The 26996-nt window shown below is 43.9% G+C and overlaps 1 protein-coding gene across 3 annotated transcripts in view; it reads left to right on the forward strand.

The window, feature by feature from the left end:
- DNAJB6 (DnaJ heat shock protein family (Hsp40) member B6) overlaps positions 1-21555 on the forward strand; it is a 61639-nt gene extending 40084 nt beyond the window's left edge. For 2 of the 3 annotated variants that reach the window (XM_026069262.1, XM_026069263.1), the window contains exons 9-10: positions 12293-12499; positions 20219-21555. In XM_026069262.1, coding sequence (XP_025925047.1) covers positions 12293-12499; positions 20219-20301 — 290 coding nt within the window. In that variant the 3' untranslated portion in view covers positions 20302-21555. Of the gene's footprint in view, positions 1-12292; positions 12500-13899; positions 14870-20218 lie in introns of those variants that run through there. The other variant, XM_026069264.1, reaches the window with a different exon arrangement.
- Positions 21556-26996: the final 5441 nt, after the last annotated feature.

Here is a 26996-nt window from a genome sequence, read left to right on the forward strand (position 1 = left end):
TTTCTGCAGAAATGCTGCAGTGTATCAAATACAGAGAGTTCAGTCAAGGTCAGAATTTTAACTAGAAAGTCTTCAAATGTTCTCAAAAGTGCAAAATTCAGGACTTCTAATGACAGTCACTGACTTTCATAATAACAAGTGTATGTGAATGTAAGCTTTCTCTGTTGTGAATCTCTTCTGGGTTTGCTTTTGGTATCACAGTGTTGAATGTAGGACATCTTCAGTAACTGTTAAGTGAGCAATATTGATTTTTACATGACTGAGGAGAAATATTGTAGATTAAATGAAGTTTGACATTTTTGAAACTTAGTAAAGCTCTTGGCAAATGTTTCTGAGAAGGTTTTGATTTTAGTGGTGTTCTAGAAGGAGGCTGATTAGTTTTGATGGATCCCGCACTTTGGTCTGGTAGTAGTGCAAAATCATCTTTCTGGTTAAACAATTAGAACAGTTAATTTCAATGAACTGTTTTTAATGTTTTTCAAATACTTATCCCAATGATACAGTGAGTCTGCTGACAAATACTCACTTAAATATTTGGAAGAGCTTTTATTGGCATTACAGAAATACAGGAGATGCAGGTAGGTCCATAAAATAGGTGATTTTTGAGCAGAAGCTAGATATGGTAACAAGGTGTTTTCCGTCACTCTCCAGTGGTCTAGTTTCTGTCCAGGTCCATCACCTCCACTGATGAATTCTCCTCTCTCCTGAGAGCTGTCGTGTGTACATGCATCCTTCATGCATCCTCCAGGAACTTTATGTTCTCCAGTTTCTCTGCCTTTAGGGTAGCTTTAAATATCGTCCATTCTTTTTCACTTTGGCCCCAGAGGTTGTGGTTGGAAACGGTTGTTGTGTTTGGTGCTTCATCCCAYGGACCTCAAGGGGGTTGTGAAGAGAGGAAGAGGCAGAGAAGTGGGAAGTGGGAGGTGGGAGGGTGCTGCCACGGAGGCCCACAATGGAAATAGTGGTCGCTTCATACGGGAAGAGATTTGTTGCCTATTTCTCTGTGGCGTGGCAGCCTTTTCCCGTAGATGCATGACCTTGCTGAGTAGTAAAAACAAAATACTAATGTCAATATTTGAACTTTGCTTCTGTTTCAAAAACTCCCAAAGCTCTCTTGGTAAAATGTTCTCTGTTCACCTTGGATATCTTCAGAAGGAGTGTATAAAGTGGCTGACGGTACTGTTCCCAGGCACAAAAGATAATTGTAAGTATTCTTTTGCTGGATCATAGTAATGTTTCTGGTTTGGTGTTGTTTTTTTAAACTGAGAAAATTGTAATTCCTGTGCTCTCCACTTACTGGTCACTTTGGTCAGAACTTCAGTCCCAGCAGTATACATACAGCAAGTTTTTATGTGTATAAACATATGAATATTTTGTTGTTGAACAGCCTTGGATTTGAAAAACTGTAATTATCCATAGTATTCCATAGTAAACTATAGTGGGTTTTAAGGCAGAGGTTGAACAGCTCGCCTGTGCGAAAAAGAATGATCATCTGGAAACTTTGAGAGTTTCCGTGATGGACTGGGGATGCTGAACAATGAAAAGTGGCAGAGTTGGAGAATTCAGTCTCCATGCAGCCTGTTTACAGGTTCCTGATTAAAGTATTTAGTCAAAATTAGTATCAAAAGTTAACTTGAAATAAGAGGTTTTTCAAATTCAAGCTTTTCATTAGTGTGTCAGTATTATTGAATTGCTTAGTGTTTTTGTTGTCAGGAAGATGTCAAAAATAGGTTTGGGTTTTGTGGTGAAGGTTTGTCAAATATTTTGAAGTCAGAAACCTGTCTGTTGGAAGACGTTTCCTGTTACTAAAGAGCATGTGACATTTTGAGGGTCAGTGAAAAATTGTGCTATTCTTTATATATGTAGTTTTGTAAATCAGGGATATGTGCAAACATCAGCAGATAGCACTGCGAGCTGGGCTTTGCTTGCCTTAGTCCTAGTAATGCACAAGGGGATAAGAAATGAACTACAGATTGTGGGGTATGATTTGAGAAGGCGTAGCCWTCTCTTCTTTCTCATAATTAACATGTGAACCTGTTAATGACTTATTTAAGGCCCATGGTACAAGACAGAATATTTTCAAATGATTAACCTGAAAAGATGAGAGCTTCTAAACTAAGCAAGGGCAATGCAATATAAAATGTGGACCATGCTCTTACTTCTTGTGTCTGTAAGATTTCAACAGCTCTAATAGCCATTTGATCGAAATACAAACTTAGTATTTTTGTGCTTTTGCCAAATTACTATGGAAGTGTTGACAAAACAGCTGTGGAAGTCATTCATTACATTTTTGTGAAGTCAGTCATCAGATTCTTCTTTAACTTAACTGCATAGCTTTTTGCTTTATATATAATTCTTTTTCTCTTATAGTAATCTGAAATTTGCTGTATAGAGTTTTCAAAGACTGTTTTAAAGCTGATAACCAATGGGAAAAAATGCCTAAACAAAACTGCTTTGGAGATGTTGCTTTTAGTGAAAGCCACTAACATAAATACAAGATGTTGTTGCAATAGTTTAACTCTTTAAAAAAAAGTTCCGTTCATTATGAAAACAGAGGAGCAATTTTCTTCTGGTTGGTACCTGAAGAGGTTTTCTATTTAGTTAAAAGCCAATTTTAAGATGATTGACCTAGTAGTGGTAACTCCTGGAAGGCATGAAGGCAAGAAGCAGCAGGAGGGCGAAGGGGCATTTACATGGGGCCTCTTAACCTGACGCTTAAAAGTTCTCAGGTGCAAGCGAGAGAGACGTGCAAATGTCAGAGTGGCGCTCGTGTCAGCACTCTAGACTGCAGAATGTGTTCAGTCATGGGGCTGAGAGGCAGCTGCCTTTGGAGGCTTGTGAGCTGGTTGCAGGGTGTTGGCTGACCGGTGCAGGACTTGCTGCCTTCAGATGAGTGGGGCAATAGTCATTCCTGGAGGACGAGGGGTGTTGGAAGAGAGGGAGACAGTCACTGATCAGTATCTCAATGCTGGGTTAAAGGAGCATGAGTTGTAAATAAAACCTGAGGAGAGCAGCCACCTCTCATTTCTGTTCCCATCCCAGTTTAGTATGGAAAGGGTGCACTTGGTCTACCTTGAAATAATTTGAGATGGAGGAGGCCTTATGCTATCAGAAACAAGTAGAGATCTTCTTTTTTAGTCATTTGAACTTGGAAGTCCAGTTTGTCCAAGAAGGAACCAGAGGCTCTTATGCTTGAAAGGATTGACCAGAAAAAAATCATAAAATCTTGTTAAGAATAGGAGCCCCGGTGCAGATTTATAAGCTGGTCTACCAGACAACGTTGTTGAAACATAATGGAGTACAACTCACTTGAAGGAAGATACGGTAGACACCTGATGTGAACCAGCAACAAAGTGGAAATAGACTGCGAGCCCTCAAAGTTTTCTACTTTATCTCTATTCGTTTGGCCTGAAAAGTGTAAAAAGCATCACAAATGCTTTGTCACCTTTTCTTTCATTCACTAATTCATTTTCTTTCATTCCTCATTCTTTGCTTCCTTTCAGAATTCATGCATCAATGTATAAAAGATTCATGTGTGATAAAGTTTGTGGGKKTTTTTTTGTTTTAGGTTAAAGTTCAGTTTGAGCAGCAGCATGCAAGTGAGGTCATCTCTCTGCTTGCTGGAAACATGAGGACTCATGTTACCTGCTGCCATTTGTATGGCCCATGTTCAAAATCTTTAGGARGAGAACAGCTGGCATAATCTGGAGATGGAGCCCCTGGACTGCTTCTACAGAAGCGAAATAACTTCCCAAAGGCCTCGTTGTGCTAAGTCTGCAGTTCTTTCCGTCTTCAAACTTAATCCAGGACCACTGGGTTTTATACAGGCCCAGTTTTAGCAGAAATTCTGTGTCCTGATCAGTAAGTTTTGGTAGTGAGGAGGTAAATCCAAAATCACTGCCAGTTGCTCAGTAGCTCTCCTGTCTGTATCTTAGGCTGCAGAATTCAGTGTTAGTGAATATGGTCAAACAGGAGTTGCTTTAGCCATCAGTCGTAAACCACTCGGAGGGGAACCGGTGAGGTGACATTTCCTTYGGAAGTATCTGTTTGCAGCACTGCTGCAGTTGGTGTCTAGTATACTCGTTTTCCCGATTTGTTGCGGACTGGTGTATCTTTGTGGTGAAACATCTCTGCTTACATAGCTCAATGTGCTATAAATGCAGGATTCGTGTACCTACATGCTAGGCTGAAGTACAGTACATAATTGTCATCTTAAGCGTGTGGGTGATGGTATGTCGAATACTGAGGGCTCCTTATGTGAGCGCTCACATGCGAAAGCGCCGAGTCTTTCCTTTTGCCTCTCCCGTTTCCTTTGCAGGGTCCCATGCTGTAGTGTCAGGGAGCAGCGTAGCGAAGCGGAGAACAGGCAGAGCGTTGTAACGGAGACGTTCTCCGGTGTGTGAAACCCAAGGTGGGAATTTCCCAGCCCTTCCCTCTTACCGCCAGCAGTACAGGCTGCGTAGGAACAGAGTGAGCTGGCAGGGGAGTAGCTGGATATGAAGGTAAAAATAAAGAGCCAGCCCATTGCCAACTTTTAAAGCCAGAAGAGCACTGGATTGCTATGTACATTAAGCAAAAAGTATTGGGCCCTGCCCTTTCCCAAATACTAGTCGTGCTGCAGCCGTGGCTCTCCCATGCCAGAAATAGAACTGCAGTATTTGCTTCGTCAGCCTCCGTCCTTTTTCCCAAATCCCCTTGGCTTCCCGGCGACTTCGCCACCACCTCGCATGCTTCGTCCTGTCATTTGTTAACTTTTGGTCCGTTCTGCCTTGGCTCACGGATAGTTGCCATGGCCCTGCTCCGATGGGGTTCCGGGCCCGGGGCTTGTGTGCCGCATGCCCGAGTCATACCCAGCCCATGCCACCAGCAGGCAGCGGGACTGGGGGGACACTGCGGGAAGGGGCGAGGGCTGGGGCAAGACCCTTCCTGCCTAAGGCGTAGTACGGTCCTTACAGCATAAGGAACAGTAGTGCTGGTCTTTGCCTGGGAAGCTCGGGTCAAAATCTCCAGAGTTATAACCTTAATTAGGAGGGTCTGATTTGGGGTTAGGAGCAGGTAGATGTAACAGGTATTTTGATTCAGCAGAATAATGTTGGCGAAGGCAGAGCTGTGTAGGTGTTGCACTGAGTGCAGGCTGTGAGATGGAAAAAGGATGAAGTGGGACATCACAGCAAGTTTCTGGGGAGAGGGCTGATGAAGAACTTAAAACGTGTTTCGTTCTTAATCAGCTGAGCACACTGGATGCTGCTCAGGCTGAGTATTTCCTGAAGGAAGGATGGTGAAGGATGTTTGTCACTGAGACAAACCATTTATCTCCCAACGTTCTCGTTTTGAGTGCAGTGGTGACACCGAGGCATGGGCAATGATGCCTGAAGGAAAACAATACCCAGGAATCAGTCAAAGCAACTGGTTTGTGTGAGACCACTCAAAAATGCGTCCTCCATTTTGTGCTTTAGCTGATGAACGGCAGTGTTGAAATAAATTCCCTTTACGGTTTGTGAAAACTCTGCCGCTGAAATGCTGGTGCAGGTTTTGCAGCTGTTCTYGCATTCTTTGGATGGTTTCTGAATGATTTCAGTCTCTTTTGGCTCAAGAGGCTAATTGCATTTTTTATCAGTAGCTTTTAAAATGGCTGCTTTTTCTCATAAGCATCATATCAAATGGCAAGCAATATATTTTTAAAGACTTTCCCTGTCCAACTAAGACAGCTATGTCTTCCAAAAAAGACTTGATGAAAAATTTAGTTTTTGCTGAGTGTGACAAAATCTACGGAGCACATACTTAAATGGATTTTATAACTCATGTTGTTAAGCTTTGCCAGTGTTAGTGTTTCCTGGAATTTAGAAACAAGCTTAGGAACAATTAATCAGAAGAACTTGCTCAGCATAGCCTACAGTAATGTTGATGGAACAGAGTATTTTCTTGATTTAGCATGTTGCCTACAGTTTGAAGAGTATTATGTGCATATGTGTGCATGTATGCACCTTGGGGAAAAATCCTCAGCCTGGTTTCTTGTAATGGACGTCTTCCACTTCCAACATAAATTAAAAGAAGCTGTGGTGGTTTGGCAGCTCTCTGAAATGAAGGTTCAAGTTTGGTCCCCAGAATCGTTCTGTGTTTCAGCATAGTTAGTTGGTCACCTGATGTTTTGTCTGTGCTGTAATATATCTGACATGGATCTTGAAGACGAGCTTTCAAGAGAGAAACTAAAGAACCAGATAATCTCCTGGAATTTTTCTGTGTAGTGTCATCTAGGACTGCAGACCGGTTGTTTTCATTACATAAGTTCTCAGCTGTAATGGGCTCTTCTAAAATGTCAACCACCTGCTGGTAAATCTGATTTTAATCTCCCTAGAACTCTGGTATCTTCTGTTAATACAGGGCAAATCCTGATACTGTAGCTGTTGTAATACCGAAAAGGCTTACTGATTTAAAAAAAAAAAAAAAAAAAATCCTATCATGAAGAGAATATAAAGATCATGGTGCTATGGACAGTTTTGACTTCAGACAAATATATTTTAATGGGGATTGTTTTGTTCTTTTGGTTGCTCCTTCCGTTGCAGCTCTAGTCGTCCCAGCAGCGTAGGGTTGAGTCATCAGAAACCCCAGTGCCCTTACAGAGCCCAGGGTAAATTCCAGGTCCTTGTAATAACAGGAAAGAACAGTCAAGCAAAACTCTGGTGGTGGTGGTGGTGGTCACAATCAGCAGTGGCTGGGACTGAGATCTCCTTGAACATAGTTTGAATAAAGAGTTCCAGTACCGAGCCCTCTCCAAAAACAGGAATACGTTTCCCTTCTCCGAGCTTCTTAAAACACATTGTCTCAAATCAATATCTCTTGAAGATTAAATATATTGGAATTGTCTTAAGTCTTAAAGTATTAGAAAGATAGACAGACACTTTGAAGGCCATCATTCAAGAAGGAAAGATTTGAATGGAGTATGTTTCCTGTGAGCTATTCTTATTAAAAAAAAAAAAAAAAACACACCTTGTTCAGAGCCTTATTTTGTCAGTAGATAATAATGGACTTTCCTCACAAATTGCATCTTTTTCTAATGTTGATTACAGTAAGGGTTATGCACTGTTCACATGCTCAAGGAGGTTCTCCTCTGGATGGAGTAAACCAGTTTGTCTAGTTTTTGTTTCTTAATACAGGGGAAAATCCTGACTTTTTTTTTAAAGATCTCTTAAATGACTTTAAAAAAAGATCTTAAAAAAATAACATGCAAATAGTAGGTCTTCTGTCCTGGAACCACTAAGTCGCAGCTTCCTTTTGCACAGGAAATGACAAGATAAAACTAAATAAGTGGTTCAGTATCCTCAGGATGTTTGCCCCAGTTTGAGTTGCATATTTCTGCTAATTGCTATCTTTCCAGTAATTAATGCTGATTTCTGGTAGGAATTCAGTATAGTTCTGCATAGCCAGGACATATACTAATGTTACTTAATTATTTTGTGTTGCCTTTTATGCTGCTCCTCTGAAAAAGAGTGCTTTTTTCTATTTGGATATTTGGTAGGGAGAGTGGACCCTCTGTGAAATGAGAACCTTCCACACAGGCTGTAGTTTTGTCATCCGCATACGTTCTTGACTGTGCAGGAGTGATTATTAGCCATGCTTAAAAAGTAAAACACGTTTCAATACAATGCTTGTTTTATCTCCGTTGTACCTTACTCCTGAAGTGAACGCTACTTTCTCCATCTAGTCACTGTGTAGTTGCAGATCACTAGCTCCCACTTTACAGGTGAAAAGCAGAGGTACTTTAAGTGACTTACGTTGAAGAACACAAGAATTCTGTGGTTGAGTGGAAAAAAAAAACCCTTGTGGTTAGTTATCCCATGCTTTAAACTCTCAAAATCTGTCTACGTTTTAGTAATAGTAGCTGTCTACATTTTAATGGTAGCTGTGGCTCAGGTGTGGATAGGTAGGTAAGAAAATGTGTGTAGAAAAAGGCTATAATGCAGGGCCACTTTTTTTTTTTTTAATTAAGGGCTTAGTAATTTAACTGCCCCACCTCAACTAAAATATTACCTACCTTACTGTTTTTATTCCTGTGTCTCTTATTTCTGTTTTCCAAGAGCAAATCTGGACTTCTCCGTTATGGTTGGTGGCTTCCCCCTGCCACCTAGTCAAAGAATTGTGCTTGGTTGGTATTAAACATGCAGAATCGATACATTCCCAAAAAAATGAGAGTTGACAGTGACTTTCTCTGATAAACTGTTTCCTTTCATGATAGGCAATATTGCCCTCTACTGGTTAATTATAGGTTAAAGAATCTAGGTTTTCCCCTTTTATGCAACAGGATTTCTTTTCTGCCCAAAGGTTTGATACTGTTGGGTGAAGCAGAAGGCAGATTTTGGTCCTAATGCAGCTTTTCATGGAATTACAACTTATGTTTGAGTTCTTTTTTCACCAGAAGTTGCTTTTCATTTGAGAGAACCTAATGCACCTGAAAACCAAACTTTTAATTACTACATTTGAGTATAGAAACAGTGACTATTCTGAATCCCTAATCTGCAGAATTAACCTGTAGAAGTATAACTTCTCCAAACTGGTTTTGCAAGTGAAGTAAATGCAAGGTTTTTAATTATTAGTTGTATTAGCAGAATAAGACCTTTGCTTAAGACCATAATTTGAATTGCAGCCTCAGCAGGCATCGCCAATCCCCCCCTTGGCCTGCCCTGTTGGTGTGGCTGCATGATGAGCTGGAGCCAGGACCTGTCCGGGGTTAAAAATAAGCTCRCAAAAAGAGTGTTTATTTTATCTTGGATCGGTTCCCTGATCTGGTTCCCCGCACAGCCGCGCAGGCTCTTGCGTGGGGGTGGCGGAGAGGCGGTTTGGGGCAGGCGAGAGGGCAGAGATGGGACACACTRTAGTATGTGGGAAAAGAGCAAACAGTTAATGCAAACAGCAACTTTGTTTTGCTTTACAAAGGGTACCAAAGATAGACCAGAGAAGAGATTTGGAGGCTCATACCATGCCCAGCATAGTTTTCAATTCAATACCTGGATTGCAGCTGACCTGATACGGCAGCATTAGCTAAACTGTGATGCACCTCCTCTTCTGCAGCTAAGGAAGGGGAGAAATCTCAGATGGTTTTTTGGTTTATCTACCGAACTAAAGCTTGCCTTTAGCTCAGGAGAAGAATCTGACGACTCTGTTGTGTGACCGAGATGGATTTAGCTGTAAAACTGCTGCCTGCACGGTGGGTGGGAAGCAGCCACGCATCCCACGCAGCTGCCTCTGGGGCGGGGAGGGACGGGCAGGGACAGGCGTTCCTGAAATAGGAAGCACACGGTATCCTTGTGGAGGAAAACTGGGTGACTTTGTGGTCCAGTTAAAGTTAATGGAGCATTTCGCTGCAGCTATCACCGCGTTATGAGCTCCGCTTTGCGGCACATCTCGTGTCTCCCAGGGAGGCGCCGAGGGCAGCCTGCGAGGGGATTTCTTGCAGTGTAACATAGTCCAGGTTAGCAAAACACTAACTACACCTCCGCGATGACAAAGTTTGGGAGCTTATGTGGAAAGGGTTAAAACCAACTTTCAAACGGATCCTGGCTCACCCTGAATTCAGTATCGGAGAGCCCCCTCTGCTTTTCAGTGTGGATCGCCACCTCCTTCCAGGCCAGGGGGAGGTCTGAACCAGTCTCTATCAGCAAGACAGGAATTGTCCAACCTCTTTTTTATTGGTATATCGTCTTTCCTGTAGTGATGGAAATATGAACCCCATTAGAGTAGGGCGCGCTGTCCAAAGAGATGATCTTTGCTCCAGACCGTTTGCAGAAGAGCCGCAGTCAGAGGACAATGTGGGCAAAGCCTCCAGGAGGCGCATCGCCACTTTTCACAGTTGARAAGTGGCCGAGTGTCCCAAAACTTGCAGGAGGTCTGTGAGAGCCAGGCGCTGTCCTCTTCCAGAGCACAAGCCTTGCTCATGTCTGTCTGGAGCTGCAGGCTGAGATGTGCCATGGAGAGCATCTCTCAGAGGATTTGATAGAAGGCGATTAGCGCTAATATCTCTTTCTAGGTTGCAGTTGGGTTTAACTGGAAAGTTGAGAGCACTGCATGTCTGTCTGTTTTTTTGTTGTTGTTTTTTTTGTTGTTGTTTTTTTTAGCTTGGACTCCTAGAAAGCCTGAATGCTTGCTGGCAGATCTTTCTGCTACTTGCTTAGGCTGCCAGCGTTACAGGCCTGGTAACCCAACCCGACTCGCAAAGCAGTTGAGCTCTACAGGAGCATTTCCCAGCAAGGGCCGATCGAGGAGGCGTAACAGGGCAAGAGGCATAGTGCAGAGCGATACCGTGTACGTCACCAGGGAGTAATAACATTACTTTGCGTTCTTCCAGTTTTAAACTGCTCCTTTCATGCAGGCTGAATTAGGCTAAAGCTGGGGAGATGCACCTCTGACATGGAACTAATGAGCGTGTTTGTAGCATCTAGTTTAATACTTACCTGTGGTTGTGCCCATCACATCAGCAAGTCCCTTGGAGATGCATGCAAACTCAGAGCGTGAAGAAAGGCCTGCAGTGCATTTCTAATCCCTGCCTCTGCTTGCTAATGTGAATTTGAAACCTGCGTTTGAAAGCTGACTTTGTGCATCARAAGGCAAGCAATGCAGCCTGTGTTTTCATGGGAGGGGAGGCATCTCCTACTACTGCTGCACTATAATTTGTTAGGAAGTGACCTCCCTTGACTGTTTTTTTTATTTGTTTGTTTGCAAGAGACTGGTGTGTCTGGTTTTCCTATTCATTTTTATTCCTACCATTTTTCATAGACCTGGTATCATCAGGCTGTACGCTTCAGTGCTGCTYGTGCCAGTTGCTCTGTGTACCCAACATCATGCACAAGCGTGAAATCCTGCAGTCGCTTACGGGAAGCTGGGAACGGGGATTGCTGTGAATCTGGCATCTCGCCAGAGCGTTTTTTTGCCTGCTGCCTTTTGTAGCTGAAGTGCTTTGCCCCGCGTGAGAAAGAAGTGGTTTTTGTCTTGTTTGCTTGTGCCTTTGAAAAAGTGCAGGAGACTTCATTGTAAAGCAGTGTGAGTGTATTGTGGGGGGATCTGTGCCCAGCCGTGAAATCGGGTTGCCTCTGTAACGCCTGCGCGCRCGGGGCGACTCCGCCGCTGGGGTGAGCAATGCGGGTCGCACGTGGGAGCCCTCCCGCTCCCCCCAAACCCGGGGCCGCCCTGTGCTCTGAAATGACTTGTTTTTAAAAAAAACACCTTGCCTCCTTTTCCTCATGCCCTCAGAAGGATCTCCCGATGCACGGTTACCAGGTAAAGACAGGGGAGCTTGTTGTGTTTGGAAGTGTCGGTTCGACGCACACGGTGAACYGGGTATTGCTACAGGGGTTGCTTCATGCCTGCGTGGTGCTTTTTCCATCTTCAAAGCATTTTTGCAGCCCTTAAGTAGCAGCAACGCCCCTCCCGGAGCAGCTGAGGCCCGGGACCTCACAGGGCAAACTTTCCGCAGGTGACACACCGCGCTTGGTGCAAATAAAGTGACGCCGTATTTCATCAGCTCTGTTAAAAGTGCTTAAGTAATTGAATTAATGGAACTTTAAAAAACCCTTAGAGGACAAATGTGGCGCCCACCTTCCTTCTCCCTCTCTCTCATTTGCTTTCTSCATTGTATGTCATGGGCTTTTTCACTTGTTCTTGTCTTAGTGTTTCCTTATCAATGTGTGGTGGTGTTTCATTGCGCGCGTGTGTGTTAGGGTAGCTGAACACTTAGCAGCGTTGGTGCTGTTACAGTTTTTGCAGCACAGGGAGCCTCTTCATCAGCGAAGCAGCATGAGCATCGCCGGAGTACCTCATCCTCCACGTTAATTTTTCACATGGGGTTTTTGTTTCCACTATGCTCCTCTCCTTTGCTGTGTGTGTGTCTTGCCCCCCGGATCACGCTTCACCTCCTGCGCCCTCAGCRCCATCCCTGGCTCCATTCGACCCTTCGTGCTTCTCTGCCCTCCCTCCCTCCCTCCCGGGACGTCCAGCCTCGCCGGCAGGCATCTCCAGCGTCTTTGCCCCTCGGCCGCCACGGGCATCTCCCACAAGCGGGGCCGGGCGCCGGGGCCAGCGCACCCGGACACCTTTTCCGGGAGGATCCGGCATGGCGGGAGACAAGGCCGGGCGCGCTCGGCGCCAGTGGGGTGGGAGCAGCCGGGTCGCGGGGAGGCCGGCGGAGCAGCGCGGCGGTAGCTTAGCGACGCCCGATTCTTCCCGCTGGGTTTTCCGTCGTTTCAAGCTCACCTCAAAGCCTCGGGAGCCCGGCTCTCTTTTCACCGACTCTTTGCTTTTCCAGGCGAGGCGGACGAGGAAGCCTTTGCGGAGGAGTGCCGACGGAGAGGCCAGCACGCGCTGCCTTCCCAGCCCGCCGCCCCCCGCCTCCTGAAGCCGCACAAGCCCGCCGGCTCCCCCCGCTTCGCCTACCACTACAACAGCGACGAGGTGGACGAGCAGGACAGAGCCCGGCTCCCCGGCGGCTTCGAGAGCCCTTTTTATTTATCAGGTGTGCACAACCGCGGTAACGAGAAGCCGGCGGCGGCGGCGGCGGCTGGCTGTCAGGGCAAGGCCGGGGGCCGAGGGCGGCGCCGGTGCTGCGTGCTGACGTAGCGCCCGCGCCCCGGCGGGCGATAAACGGCCGCGCGCGCCTCCCTCCCTCCTGCCTTCGCTCTGCTCCTCCGTTTAGTCTAGGCAAGCGCCCCGGGGCGGCCTGGCCCCGCTCCGCGCATCGCCGTTACGCCCCGGCGGCGACGGCGTCGCGCTGCCGCGGCGCCCGYGCGCTTTGCTCTCCCGAATTAAGGCTTTCTAGAGATTAGCTAATCGCCGCGCTGCGCCCGCYCGCTCGCTCGCTCGAGCCGCGCTCGGCCTCCTTGCCGGAGGAGGAGCTGAGGCTTCGGCAGCTTAACGTTATTTCTGGAAGCTGCGATTTTAGGCTTGTAAACCCTAACAGAGGGCGCTGAGGCCATTCAGGCAAACAAGGAAGCACAACAGTCGCCCTGGTTATTTCTGGAAGTAATTAGTCCTTTGATAGCTTTCCTGTCCCGTAACGTTTGGGGAATATAGTCCACAGGCTGTCTTGGACAGCAAAATCCTCGTAGCGACTTGATTTAATTTGAGTCCGTGGTCAGAGATCGCTCGGGACTGCCAGGACAGGTTTTTCCGAAACGTGCGGATGCCCTTCTGCTCTACCGGGTGCCCAAACCGCGGGCCCTTTCCAGTAGCGCTGGGAAGCACGAGTGCGGCTGGGCTCCGTGGGGTGGACGCAGCTCGGGAGAAACATGCCTTGGAGGAGAGGAGGAAAAAAAGGCTGCCCCCCCTAAAATGTGCGCACGCACCCACTCTCAGCACTGTACCGACTCCTGCTGTGCTCATTATCCTTTAAATCCGACACTATTTTTGGACAGAAGACCTCGAGATACCACGTGGGATGATAGCTTGAGGGAATGATCAGAAACAAGTGARCCTTTCAGATCTTTCGGGATGGCTACATTAAATTTTTATCAAAAATTTTTTTTTTTTGATAATTTCTGTACAGAAGCCTGAATCTAACTTCTGGGCTGCTGTTTTGAAATATCCTGGACCAGGGTTACATGTTTTGTCTCCCGTGTCTGTATTCGGCAAAACAAAGCTTTGGATCTAATTTGGACGCATCCGGTTCTCTGCAGTTATAACGGAGTATTTGGTAATGGTTTCCAGAGAAGTTCTGAGTTTAATACACAATTGCAATTTTTGGAGCAATTTTAACATTGCTTAGGACTTTTAGCTGAAAATCTATTTATGCTTTTAGATGCACAAGTTTACAACTAAAATGCATTTCCAGAAGTATTCGTGCAATCACGAAAACCTCTAGTCTACCACTAGACTGTGAGTTACTATAAAACTCCACATCACTTTGTCATTTTTCAGGTATAAAAGATTCAGGATGAAACCTTGATTTCAGTGAGGCTAAGATTTCCCTGTTGCTTTAAATATTTTGCCTGCCGTTCCGCTGACAGACAGAGGCTGCTGAAGGACGGGTTGAGCTAGTCCTAAAAACCTACACGAGTGTCTCGATCCCTCTCTGGGAAGCTTGTACGCGAGGCCAAGCCAACAGTGCGTTTCTCCTTCATGGGTGTCCACCTCCATGGAGCGACTTCCCCCAGGGAGCAGGCCGGGCTTGCAGAGCTTTGCAAYTGTGTAGACCACTTGCTCGCTCTCGGCTGGCTTCTCATTTATCACTGCGACAGCTGCCACGCTTCCATGGGATGGCGCTGGGAAAGAATAGCGTTCTGCAGGCCTTKATCGAAAGCCCACTCGCTTCAATGGAAAATTGCTAGCTTCAACGCCTGAAGCCTGGCATGGTTCCACCTCGAATCGGACAGTTTTGCCACTGCTGGCAAATGGCCCTTGGCAGCTAAATTGCACAGCGGTTTTAGACCTCATCCCAAGTAGCGTGTGTAAAGTAAATTCTCCATAGTTAATGATTTCCCTTGCAGCTGAAATGGTTTCCTTTCCTAGCTGTAAGAGTGGGAATGTTTGGTTTTTAATTTGTGAATGCCTAGTAAATTTAAATGAAAGACACGGAGATAAGATTCATCTTGACTATGTTTAGGTGCCTTGTCTAACCATCCAGGCTGCTCCTGTTAGTAGAAAACAGCAGCATCTCCGAAGCACAAGGTTCATTTTGTCTATTGAAAACCCAGGTCAGAGGGTAGGAATCGCTCCAGGAGTGCCCATCTCTTCCCTGCTGCCTACACAGGAATTTGGGCAGACTCATTTAGGCAAGCATACAATACTCAGCACGCTTAAGTGAGATGTGAGATGAATCCTATCCTTTGTGAGGATTTCCATTCATTACAGCAGGTTTTTAATAAAAAACAAATAGATTTCAACTCGATTCTCTGTCTGACTTTGACACTTTGTATTTCAGTAGAAATTGCTCTGGGTTTCATATGTTAACTGCTCTCATAACAGCCGCTGAGAATAAAACTTTGTCTCCTGTGCTCTGAAGTTGCTGCTTATCTCAAACTGTTTTATAGCTCCAAACAAGTAAATTTTTTGTAAAAAGTTGTATTCAGCAAGTAACACACTCCCAGATTGTGTGATGCATGTCTGACTAGCAGTAGCCAAGCTGTACCAAAGTACTTATTCAGGCCAGCGCAGACCTGGGGTTTGCAGCCACTAGTGGTATAGTGGTATCTATCCCTAAAAAAACCTACTGCTCTGGGTTTGAGAATTTTGACCTTTATTTAGCAAGATTGGTTGAAATGTTTTATTGTTAAAATACTGAAAAATGCCTGGAGCAAAAGATCTTTATTTGCAAGTTAATATTGCAAGGTTTGATCTTCCTTTTGAATGAAATAGCTTGCATTAACCTAAAACTTACAACATTAATAATTCATTTTTGGTCCATTTTCACCTGTTGGCATCACTGAAGAAGAAACCACATTAAAAGAACTAGCTTAACTAATCTTGATCTTTTTCTGGCACGATTCCTCCGCTGGAAAGTTGAGCCATTTGAACTTAATTCCATCCTTGATGCAGTCTCCCTTCCTTTTACTGACATCCGATTTCTTGAATTACACATCACTAACTAGTAAAATCAATGTGCTGGTTGTCCTAACTAATTACCTTATAATTCCTCCACATACTTGAATCTGGGTATGTAATGGAAAGAGAATGGAAAGCAGATCCGCTCTGTTTTCTGTGGGAATTTAATATGCAAGGAATGTCGGAGGTGTGGAGATGGAAGTAAATGAATTTTCCCTTTGCTCCACATCCCGCAGCGCAGCTCCCTGGCCGGAAGTGGGATGTGGTAACGGCCACATTCTGCAGGCGGAGGGTGGGAGGATTGGCCAGCGGGCTCGGAGGCTGGCTCGTTGCCCCCTGGCTTATCCTGAGCTGCTTTTGTGCGTGTTTTTTTGGCTGCTAGTAGGAAAGCATCCCTTTCCCCAGCGTTTGCTACCCATAGACAGTGGCGGAGTTATGCATGGAAGGGCTTCCAAGGCTGCAGAGCCTTGCAAGCTTTTGCTTGCCATGTGGGAGGAAAACCTTGGACTCTATTCAGCAGTAGTATTACCTTAATTAAGAGCAGGCAAGCAGGTTGTATCTGGCTTGGTGYGTTCTTGTGGCAATTCTAGGCACAACTGGTAATGAAAATAGCACAGTGAGCAAACGTGAAGGAAGGCCCCACTAAGTTGCCATAGCTTTTCAGTCCCCTAAAAGATCAAAGTTTAAATTACATCATAGGGTTGGACAGTGAAACTGAAGAGCTCACCTCTTGGATTTAACAGTGAGGATAATTAAACAGTGGAGCAGCATACCCAGACAGGGTGGGATGTTTTGTCACCTCAGACCTTTATGTAAAGGCGGCTTCTCTTTCTAAGATGCTCTGTGGCATGGACAGAAGCTGTGGATGTGGCGAGAGAATTAGTAGGTCGGGTTGTGGTGAGTGTTGGGCAGTGGCTTGGGCTGAAAGGAGGGCATGTGAAAGTATACAGAGTACAGCTATAACTGTAAGTGCAGTCACACCCATGAAATTACACTGAAGCTGTGACTGGGATGAAATTTTACAATGGCATGCGAAAGTGTGCTCAGTCGGGAATTACAGATGATGGCTCCAACTCAGGGGTAAGCGAGCTACCTTTTGAAATAACAATTTAATGTTTTGGCTAGAGAAATACCTCTAACAGCAGAAAATTAGAGAGCACGCTCTACAGAGGCACCCTTGCCACATGACCATTGGCCTGTTAAACCCCGTGCGCATGATGGAGCCGAGACTGCTTTCCTGGTTTGAAGGTGGGTGAAGAATTGCTGCAGCGTTAAGGAATCAACAGATCTAGAAAATTCTTTCCTCTGGGACTTGAGCAGAAAGCATGACTTTCCTCCACCCCCAGCTCATGCAGTGCGAGGAACGGCGCTTCGGAGCCTGGAAGTGGAAGGAGGCTCTGTTCCCAGCTCCACGTTTGTGGGATTTCTACCATAAAAATCAGGCCACAGCCTTATTATTGACCAATGTTGGTCAAGAAGCAGAGAGGGAGGGAACAGTGTGTGCTAATAGTCCGTCGTGACTGAACGTGTTGTTTCCTCCTGCCACCGCTGGCCTGCTCACTCCCACGCTCTCCATTGCTGGCAGGAGGTGGCTGGAGCGGGCACGAGGCTGCTCTCTGCACCTGGTGGAGCAGGCAGATGTCAAGCAGGGCAGGAAGAAGTAGGATGCCACAAATGGATTGGGTCAGAGTGCTTTCCCCAGGACGCTCGTCCGTTGGGATATGGCACTCAACGTGTACGCATGCCTCGTGGTTGTCTCCCAAGAGCATGATGAGTTTTGAAGTCCATGATGGAATAAATCTGTGTCTCTAGAAGGTGCAGATGGTGCAGAGAACCAAAAAGTCAGAAGGAAAGTTAGTCTGGGACTCAGCAGAGAGGCTTTTTTCTTTTAAGCCAAAACTGCTCTTATGCTGTTTATGTTTCTTCTGGAATAGAAGAGAGGGGAATGAAATAAAAAGAATAGGTTGGCAGATGCTGTTTATTTTGAACAAGAGCTATCCGGGTTGTAAAACAGGTGTAGTTCCAAATGGTGTTGATTCTTGCTTCATCCATCTCTGCTCCTGGCAGTTGACAAAAGCAAGAGCATACCAAGTTAGGCTGATGTCTATTTGCATTTGACTAAATCTGGTTTCCAAACAGCAAAGCTCTGGGAAGCGCTCATAAACCTATTGTCCTCCCACCCTTCCCTGAGCCTCTTTATGGTAATGTAGTGTATTTCTAGAATTTAGATGAATAACAATTACTTCTAAGGGTGGGAATTTGAAAAGCCCTTCTCCAAGACCACAACTGTTTGGCTGAAGCCAGTTCAACCAGGCAGTAACTATGGGAAGTTTTTATGACTGCTTCATGATGCTGGCAAGTCACCGTGACACAGGTTTATGATGAATTAATCAAACAGTAATGGAGCTGCTGCTTTCTAATTCAGATTTGTTCTCTCATGACTTTGGGGCTAGCCTTCTAACCTCAGATGTGCTTCTAATGAGTGTTGGTTGAGGTATGCATGTGAAATAACCACTGATGGGTTACCTCTTTGGCGTGCGAATTTAGTTTTTGTTAGGAGCTGCTCTCTGGATCAGGTTTTCAGCTGCTCTCATTCAGCATAGCATCAGCAGAGCGAGCAGAGTGGCAGAGTTAGACCAGTCCTTCCTTTTTTGGTGGGGCTGAAAAGGGAAACGGTTGCGAGTGAAGTTATTTATCACAGCAGCCTGGAAACAGAAACAACCTGGCAGTTTCCTCTTGAGAAATACTCTGTATTTGTGTGTTATCTCCTACTTTGGCCAGTCTGTTTCTGTGTGTCAGTGATAACACTTGAAAGATTTCCACTTTTTACTCTTATCTTCCAGAGACTGGTAAGAGACCATGTTGTCAAATGCCTGAATATCTTCATGCCACATTATTTTAACATTTGAGTTGTTTTATTTATAAGACAATGAATTATACGACATTTATTTCAAGTCATAATTCACTTTGGCCTATTTACAGTTTTTTTAAGGAAGAGTTGCTAGAATTGCTTTCAAATGCTCTGAGGAAAGAAAATGGAATGTTAAAAAAAAAAAAAAAAAGGGGATAGGATATAAAATAGCAATATCAAAAGCAATCATGCCTGTATGTGGAAGCCTTTTAGAAATACTGGCAGTGTTTTGAGAATGAAAAATGAGAAAATGATGGAGCTAATAATCTATTAGGTTTTAATGATCCTTTTCTAAATATCTACATAAATGGTTCATAGTTATTACAGAAACTAGTTCTGATCAGCTGGTGCAATGCTGTTTTTTCCTCCAATAAAGGGAAGATTCCTTTGAATAACATCCCTTGAATAACCAATTCTCCCGAGACAGCGTGCCACCTCCTTCTGCATTGGCCTCTTTGGAAAATCAAAGAGGTGCCAGAGCCCTTCTGGGATACGTCCCTTACTGCATCTTTTAATGCAGTAAACCAAATGTCAAGGAAACCTGATTTTGCCAGTGTATAGGTGACAGAGGGGCTTATATCAGAAGGAAACTTCATGGATGGGACTCTTAGGAAACATAGCCACGATGTCCCTCTAGGACAGAACTGTATCTCAGAAGGGTGGTAGGATGCAGGGCATGCAAAGAGCGTCGTCAGCAATTCTGCAAATTACCATCACAACACTGCCAGTTTTTCTCTTCCTTAAACAATAAAACTTGTTCCCACTCTAACTTTGCCCAGGCTAATCACTCATGGCAGCATTGCTAAATAAATATCCTGGTTCTTGACTCAGACGATTGCGAGATATGAAGTAATGCTGCTGATACAGCGTAGGAGCTAGGATGATAACCTAGGCACAGTTTTCCTGTGCTACAAGGGAGTGTACTTCCTCTAATGCACAAGCTTTTGCTAATGTCTGACGTAAATTTAGCCCAAAGACTAAAGACCATGGTTCTCTCAATGTCCTAAACCTAAGCCAAAGTCCTGCAGTTCTGATGGGGGCGCAGCTGCTGTGGGAGGAGGTCTGATTTGGAGCAGACTCAACCCCACAGTGACTTTAAAACACTGGGTATCATAAGCCTTAGATCTCACAGCCCCTTATTTTTCCATCTTAGTTTTGCTGTTGGCACTAAAATGGAGAAACAGGTGCTACAGTGACATGCATCAGTTAGTAATCAGTTGTTGCTTGAATTTAATACTTCCATGCGGCATAGGAGAGTTGCAGTAGAATATAACCTAGCGTGCGTAGCTAAGCATGAGCAGGCTGAAGACCTGCGTATAAAGTGCATATTGTTAAACACTGAGCACCTTCTTATTTCCTCAGGAGTCTCAGCATTCCCTATTTTTAAAATGGAAATACAAATATCATGGGTAACTTGGACTACTGCGAGCAAGAAACGCCAGTACTTACATAGCTACTGCTGTATACATGCAAGTCTTATTTATTGCTTCCTTTTGAAAGTATTCCAGTTTTGCATGTGTTCTAATTTTTAAAGCTTTTCCTGAATGGCTTTGAAGTCTTTTGAAAGTTCTCTAGATCTTTTCAGACTTCAAAGATTTGTAAAGTGTTTTCTTTCTATCCTACATTCATAAGGAATTTAGTAGAACTGATTGTTTTAAAAAAATCTACATTAGAAGGTTGGATCTTTTCTTAAACTTCCTTAAACCATTCAGAGAACATGTGCTTTTTATAGAGGAAAAGTCCATGAATGCTGTGAACAGTGTTTTACAAGCCATGTTTCCTCAGGACACAAAGAAGGCAGCAAGAGGAGGAAGCAGAAGCAGAGAGAGGAACAGAAGAAGAAGAAGTCAACCAAAGGGAGTTACTAAAATGGACTTCTCTGCTATGCCAATACCTTTACAATAATGACAACTTACGTTACATTTGAGCACACCTCCTTTGTGTATATTTTTTGATTTGTTCACACTACTAGTAAGGAAGTGACTCGTGTTTAAAACTGTACTAAAATTGCACTATATTATTCTTTTTAGTTTCACGGAGTGGCTTTCTTGCCAGTCAGGTAGGGGAATTCAAACGAGGCTGATCTTGGTCAAAGTGTATTATGTTTGAAGATTGGAAAGTGTTACAGAATTTCTTACCTCTTCCTTCCCTGGGACTAAAACTACTCTAATCTAGCATTTGTCTGTTTGTTTTCTCGGATCACAAGGGTTGTGAAAATGCCTCTTTGTTCAGTGACTCTAGCATCATCAGGCCTGTTGAACGAAGAGTTACGCCTCAATCCTGTTCGCTCGTGGCACGGGCAGTAGGATTGAGACATTGGCTCTTTTACAGTAACTTATGCAACTTTATAAATTACTTCTACGTTTTTTCCCAAGTTGGGCAGCAAAGGTTTGTCCCTCTTATTAAAATGTTCCTTCATTTTAACTTGTATTATGACATTATATCCTCTGATTTTAAGAAAGCTAGGATGATGGCAGTCTCCGGTAAGCACTCCTACTGATTTCTTTAAACATAGTTGACTCCCAATGAATCATTTAGTGAAATCATTCCTTATTTTAAAATTTTATTTTCAGAAAMTAGAGAGAAATGATCTAAGTGCTACTTGAAAACTGCTCTTTGTTTCTGCTGAGTAGATTTTAGATAACAAACATTTTTTCAGGATCCATATAAGATTTTATCAAGCTGTTACTGCAAAGAACTTGCACCTTTATGTATGAAAGTATTTTACATCAGTTTTATTGCAGGACTTTTTTAGTTTGAAAATATTTCTTCAATTTCAAAGAAATATATATTTTCTGGCAAGATTACTTCCTTGCTTCCCATAATTGTCTCATGTGCATGATACATTGCTGCTTTTAACCGTGTAGTTTGTATAGAGTCCTTCTGTTGCCTTAAGCACTTACCTGCATGTTTCCTGTCAGTATGTTGCCTCCTCTTTTTAACCTCCAGGTAGAAGTTATCAGTCTGTGGTTTTGTTTTGTTTCTTTTGTCTTTTTTTTTCTCTTGCCAATATGTTGTTGATGTAACAGACTTAAACCTGGCAATATTGAAAGTCCACAGTTTCTGGAGAAACTCACTCATACTAATGTTTAAAAAAAAAAAAAAAAAAAAGTAGTGATGCACATAATGATGTAAGGAAGAAGCTAAACAAAAATCAAGTCTGCTTTCTAGCCTGGGTTGGTATAAAGAATTCTGGTGTTTGCGGTATTTGAATGGTTTAGCTTCTCGTGCTTGCATTGCATAATGTAACCTTAGGCAAACATATAACCTTACATGAGCTCTGTTAGGGTATTTAAATTATGGTTAACATGAAATAAGACTGAGTACCGGTTGTCTGTCACTTAAGTACCACTTTTTTGTTTTGTGCAGTGTTACTAATATTTAAAAATAAAGAAAATTCTCCTTTACACTTTGTCCTTTTGCACTGTACTGTAGACCACAGCTGGCATCAGTTGTTCGTGTTTCAAGTAAAGCATAGGCTGTAAGCACAAGGGGGAGAGTCCACATTCACAAAACACCCACAAGCGTACCAAGTTGTTCCTTTTGCTAAATCCTTAAGCAGGTCGATACATTCCCCATTTCAGATGGTTGATACCACAGAACTAGGGTTCGTTCTGGCTAGAAACATCGCCGTAGTTGCACATAAATCAAACACAGCTTTCGCAATAGCCATACATGGGACGTTCATGGGGGGTAACACACACCACTGAACTGACTCCTGTTTAGCACCTCACTGGTATTCTGGGAGAAGTCCTTGCATCCTTTGGAAAAGCAGGCGAGGTGGAGGAAGGGAGAAGCAAGACTAGCTCCAGGCTGGTCTCTGCAGGACTGTCCCTGTGCTCTGAGCAGCCTGATACAGAGCCACTGTGTCCTCAGGAATGTGCCTTGGAGAGTTAGAGCAGACCTGGTTTTGGGTACATAAATATTTTTTTGACTCTGATCCTTGTATTAGGTTTGAAGGAGGAAAATAGTGCCTTAATTAGTTAGGAGCCCTGAGTACTTTATTAGGCCTGGGCCTAGGGAGTGGGAAATGAAGTACGCTGCCGTACAGTGTATGATGCAATGATGCAAGTGTGCCCATGTTGAGAGTTAGGGTCATATCCAAGAAGAACCTACATAAATGGTACCTCATATGGTTTGTACCTGCTACAGGCACCTCAGTCCAAAAGTACAACCTACTCCTGCCAGCAGCAACCCAACCCTTTGAAACCCCAGTCACCAAGAGCAACCTTATCTAGCCCAAAAAGTGTGCAGCTGTGCACCTACACCCCACACTTCCCTCTTGGAGAAACTTCTGGGAAATGCAGAGTCCCCAGAGGAGGAAATCACTGGCATAATCTTTTATGTAACTATCTAAAATCTGCCCACACTTGCCCAGAAATTCCAGATGTGGGCCAATGGCCATTGGGCTTAATTCCTTCCTTCAACCTGATTATTTCTGGGTTTTAAATGGAAGGCAACTGTGTAGTCAAGTATTGTGAAGCAGGGTTGTCACCCTGGGTCATAGTCACATGCCCATGTGGCTATGTTGCTTGCAAGGCAGCCTCAACACAGTGCCATATCTGCCATGTGTATGTGAGCAGACACCTACAGGAGGTTCCTGTATCCCAGCATATCCATCTGCCAAAGGTGAAGTCTGAATCATGGTGTGGTTACTTCAAGTATGTGCTGGGGCAGGAAAAATGCAGATGGGTGTGAGATGCCACAGCTGATAAAAGATAATGTTGGCCCAAGAATGGCTGTGAATAAATGTATTATGAAAGTTAGAAAAGGTTTTCTGACCATCCTGCAACACTTTTATGGAAGAGCTAAGGACAGAAACAGAGCTAGTTTAAATATAAACCAATGTGATTTATAAAATGTATTGCCAAATGATTCTTTACAAAACAGGCATCCGGGTTCAGTGACCCACAGTGCTGTCAAGCCATCACTTTCATATCATCATCTTGAGAGAGGAAAAAAAATCTCTTTCAGTGTCCCATTAGAAAATTAAATTATTAGGGTGGAGAGCAGAGTGAGTTGAATAACAGCCTGATTAAAATGAGACACTGAAAACACAATAATTTTTTTGTGAGATCTGGATACGCAATTGCAAACAAGCAAATTAGCAAGAGTAAGAGTTCCTGCTCCTCACTTGGAAGCTGCCACTATGAAAATGGTTTTAATTCAGTAGTTTTTCTTCACGTTTTAGAGAAGTGCACAGTCTGCTCTTTGAACTAAGGTTTGGCAGCACTTTCATCTTAAATAAATGATCTCAGAGAGTGTAGATGTCAAAAGGAAAAAAAAAAAAAGTATTTTTCATTTTTTTCCCAAGTCTCCGATCAGTGCTATGCCCACCCCTGTGGATAGCTTTCAGACYGGCTGACCCCTGGAAGTACTTGTCCTAGAGGTAAGACTCAGTTTTGTTCTGTCAGCTCTGCTGTCTCTAGAGAGACTTGCTTTCTACCTACATTTCAGAAGGATCTCATAATCCTTTGTGCACATTTCTAGAAATAGCATTGCCAAAGGGGGCTTCTTTTGAATAGAAAAAAGCCAGATACCCAGAAGATGTGCAATAATCAGGAGGGCCCTGCTAACTGCCTGTTTTCTAACCCATTCTGAAACGTGTGACTACTTAGACCCACTTGTTCTTCAGGAACATTTCTAGACATGTGCCACAAAATTGAGTTTTTTTGTTTCATTCTATCTATATAATTTTTTCATGTCTAATTTCTCTTTTTTGTGCCAGTTACACACTGTTGTTCATTCCTGGGATGTGCAGATTAGTTATTGCTGCATTTCAGATCCCCGTCATCTTCCTTCACGTGCAGTCCTGCTCCTTTACATCCAAACTGTGCTCACAGCGTTCTCTCTCTTTCTCATATTATCTCACCTAGGGAGCACATTACTCCCTTCCCTGTAACTCAAGTGCTGAAGGGGGAAAAGGGACAATTGCCCATGATTAGGTACATTTAATTCTCCTTTTTCCAATGAGCAAGTTGAAATCTGGCCTTAAGCAACTTTAAACTGTCACTATTTGCACTACTTTGCTCATTGGTACCTGTAGCGCTGAAAACTCTAGGCAAGGCAAGGCAATTCTCCCCTCCCCTGATTAGAATTAAAATGGGGCACTTAAATCCACTTACAGATGCTCAGTTTTAATAAACGTTCATATTTGAAACTGTAATAAATTCAGCTGTCCTCTGCCAGCATACTTTGACTTCTCACAAGTTTTTCTAGCAGAAAAGGATTAGATGGGGTGTTGGGAAGTGTCAGGTTTGTTAAATGTCATCTTGGTCCCCTCTTAACCACTAGTTGTTAACTACTGACAGTGGAAGAAGCACTTCTAAGCTAGACGAGCTGACCTGAGATGACATTTCCAAGTCTGTGGTTAGTTAACTTACTGCTCTCATCACACGCAGAGACCTCACATGTCATTTCGCATATCCTAAATCGTAGTTTCAACTATCCAAGACATTCCTGCTGCCTCTTTCACAAGGCTTCATGTCACTACAGAGCCAGCGCAAAATGCAAGAAGCACATGCAAGAGGAAGATCCAAATGTGTTCCTGTAACAAGTCTGAATGCTTTGAATTCAGGGAGACACCTACATGTCTGCCTGGAAGTGATCACAGATTTCCTTTAATTTCTCCAACGAGGAATGAGGCCTCACTGCACTGGTTAGATGTTTAATTGCATCTCTTCGTCATTTGTTTCTTTTAGCACACACATACACCTTTCTACTTAAGTAGCATATGTAATTTTTTCTATCCCTTTTTGGGGAAGTGGTCATCCTTTGGTCAATGCAAAGGCTTCAGTTGTTGCAATTTAATGAAGCCTCATGACACGGAAGGTGTTATTTTTACATCATCTCGTTATTAAAGAGTTCTGGTTGGCAAAATTCTCTTTAATTTAAAAAGCAAAGTTTACTTCCAAGTTTTTAAGATGATAGATAACAGTACAAAATTGTGGAGCATTCCAAACGCAGTAGGCTAATACACCCCCTAAAAGTAGTAGGTTAAAACACGCGAAATACATGTTTCTGTTTTTTGGAGTCTTGATGTGTGACATCTTTGGATACTTTAATAGGTTAAGCTGAGCAGTGCTGGCTGCATATTGCTATGTGAGGCTAAGAGACAGCAGGTTGAAGCTCCTTTAATAGACTGAAGACTCATGGCAGGGGAAGGGAAGGAGCTGCCACATTAAGGAAGCTCTTCCTGAGACACTTGGAGGTGGTATTCATCAAAGGTGCATGGCTTGATCTAGCGGCAGACGCAAGCCACAACCTGCCATACTGGTAGTGTTGCAACAGCCTGGGTTTTACAGCCTCAAGAAGGATTCAAGGTGAGCAGGTAACCAACACTAGAGCCTTCCCAGTATTATGAGTCATCTTTTTTACTCATAAAAATGATTTGTCGACTACCTAGCCCACTATCCTGTCTTTGGCAGTGACTAATGGTGGATGCCTAGGAGAGCACATAGGCCCAGGCTAAGCATGCAATTATACTTCCCTATAATGTTTTCCCAGCTGCGGCAGTCTGTGGTTCAGAGGCTTCTGGATGCAGAAATCAAGTCTCTATCATTTTTTTCCATGGGCTTTTTCAATTACTTCTTAGTCTGGGTAACTGTTCAATACCCACAATGTCTTATGGCAAGGAATTCCTCAGTGAACTGTGTTCGGTAAAGAAACATCCCCTTTGTTTTAAACCTTTCTCCTGGGAGCTTCTTTTGGTTTCCTTCTCTTCTTTATCCTTACGCTGGAAGTGACAGTGAACACCACCTGGTGGTGTTTCTCATTCGCCTCTTCCATGCAGCTTATGATTTTACAAATTTCACTCATATTGGCCTTTGGTTAGCTCTTTCATGGACTCAAGAGGCCCAGTGCATGTAATCATTCTTCTTACCTTTGATCGTTTTCTCTGTTAGCTTAGGAAGACTTGTTTTATTGTGGTTGTCCCTCTGTTTCTTAAACTGTGATGACTGCCCAGATGAACGAGAGTAGCATTTTAGCAACTCACTAATACCCTGTATCAGTCTGATAGAAAGAGAAGAACGCTACATAAAACCAATCATCTTCCCTGGGACTCGGGAATAGCAGACCGATGTTTGAGAATTGGCTCTGATGCCTTCAGTCTTGCCAGGCTGTCATGGGCTCTGGAATAGGAATGTSTGATCTCATTGAAAAGATGGTATCTCCAGAGTGTGGTCCCACACACCTTCATCTTCCTTCCCACCCCCTCAGAAAAAATCACATCGTGGGGCATTCCTTGGCAGCTGACTTGAAGCACTACCTTCTGACTCACGCACTGCTCTTGCAGCAGTTCGTTGTTCCCTAGGTTCGCTCTGATCTAACCATTAACTATCTTTAACTCTCTTAGCTGACAAGGTCACAGCACATGGACTATGGCGTACATGTTCTTATTATAAGAAGTTCCTGGTGTGACCACTGCCAGTCTGTCTGCTCCTATGGAAAACCAACACTGGCTGTATGGTCACTGCCAACCAGAAAGACGGGTCTAGTAACCTTAGGAAGACACCTTGCTCTTGGTGTGACCTATCACTTTAGGCAGTGCCCAGAGATGCAG

Source organism: Apteryx rowi, unplaced genomic scaffold (assembly GCF_003343035.1).
Source record: "Apteryx rowi isolate R43461 unplaced genomic scaffold, aptRow1 scaffold_29, whole genome shotgun sequence".
NCBI lineage: Eukaryota > Metazoa > Chordata > Aves > Apterygiformes > Apterygidae > Apteryx > Apteryx rowi.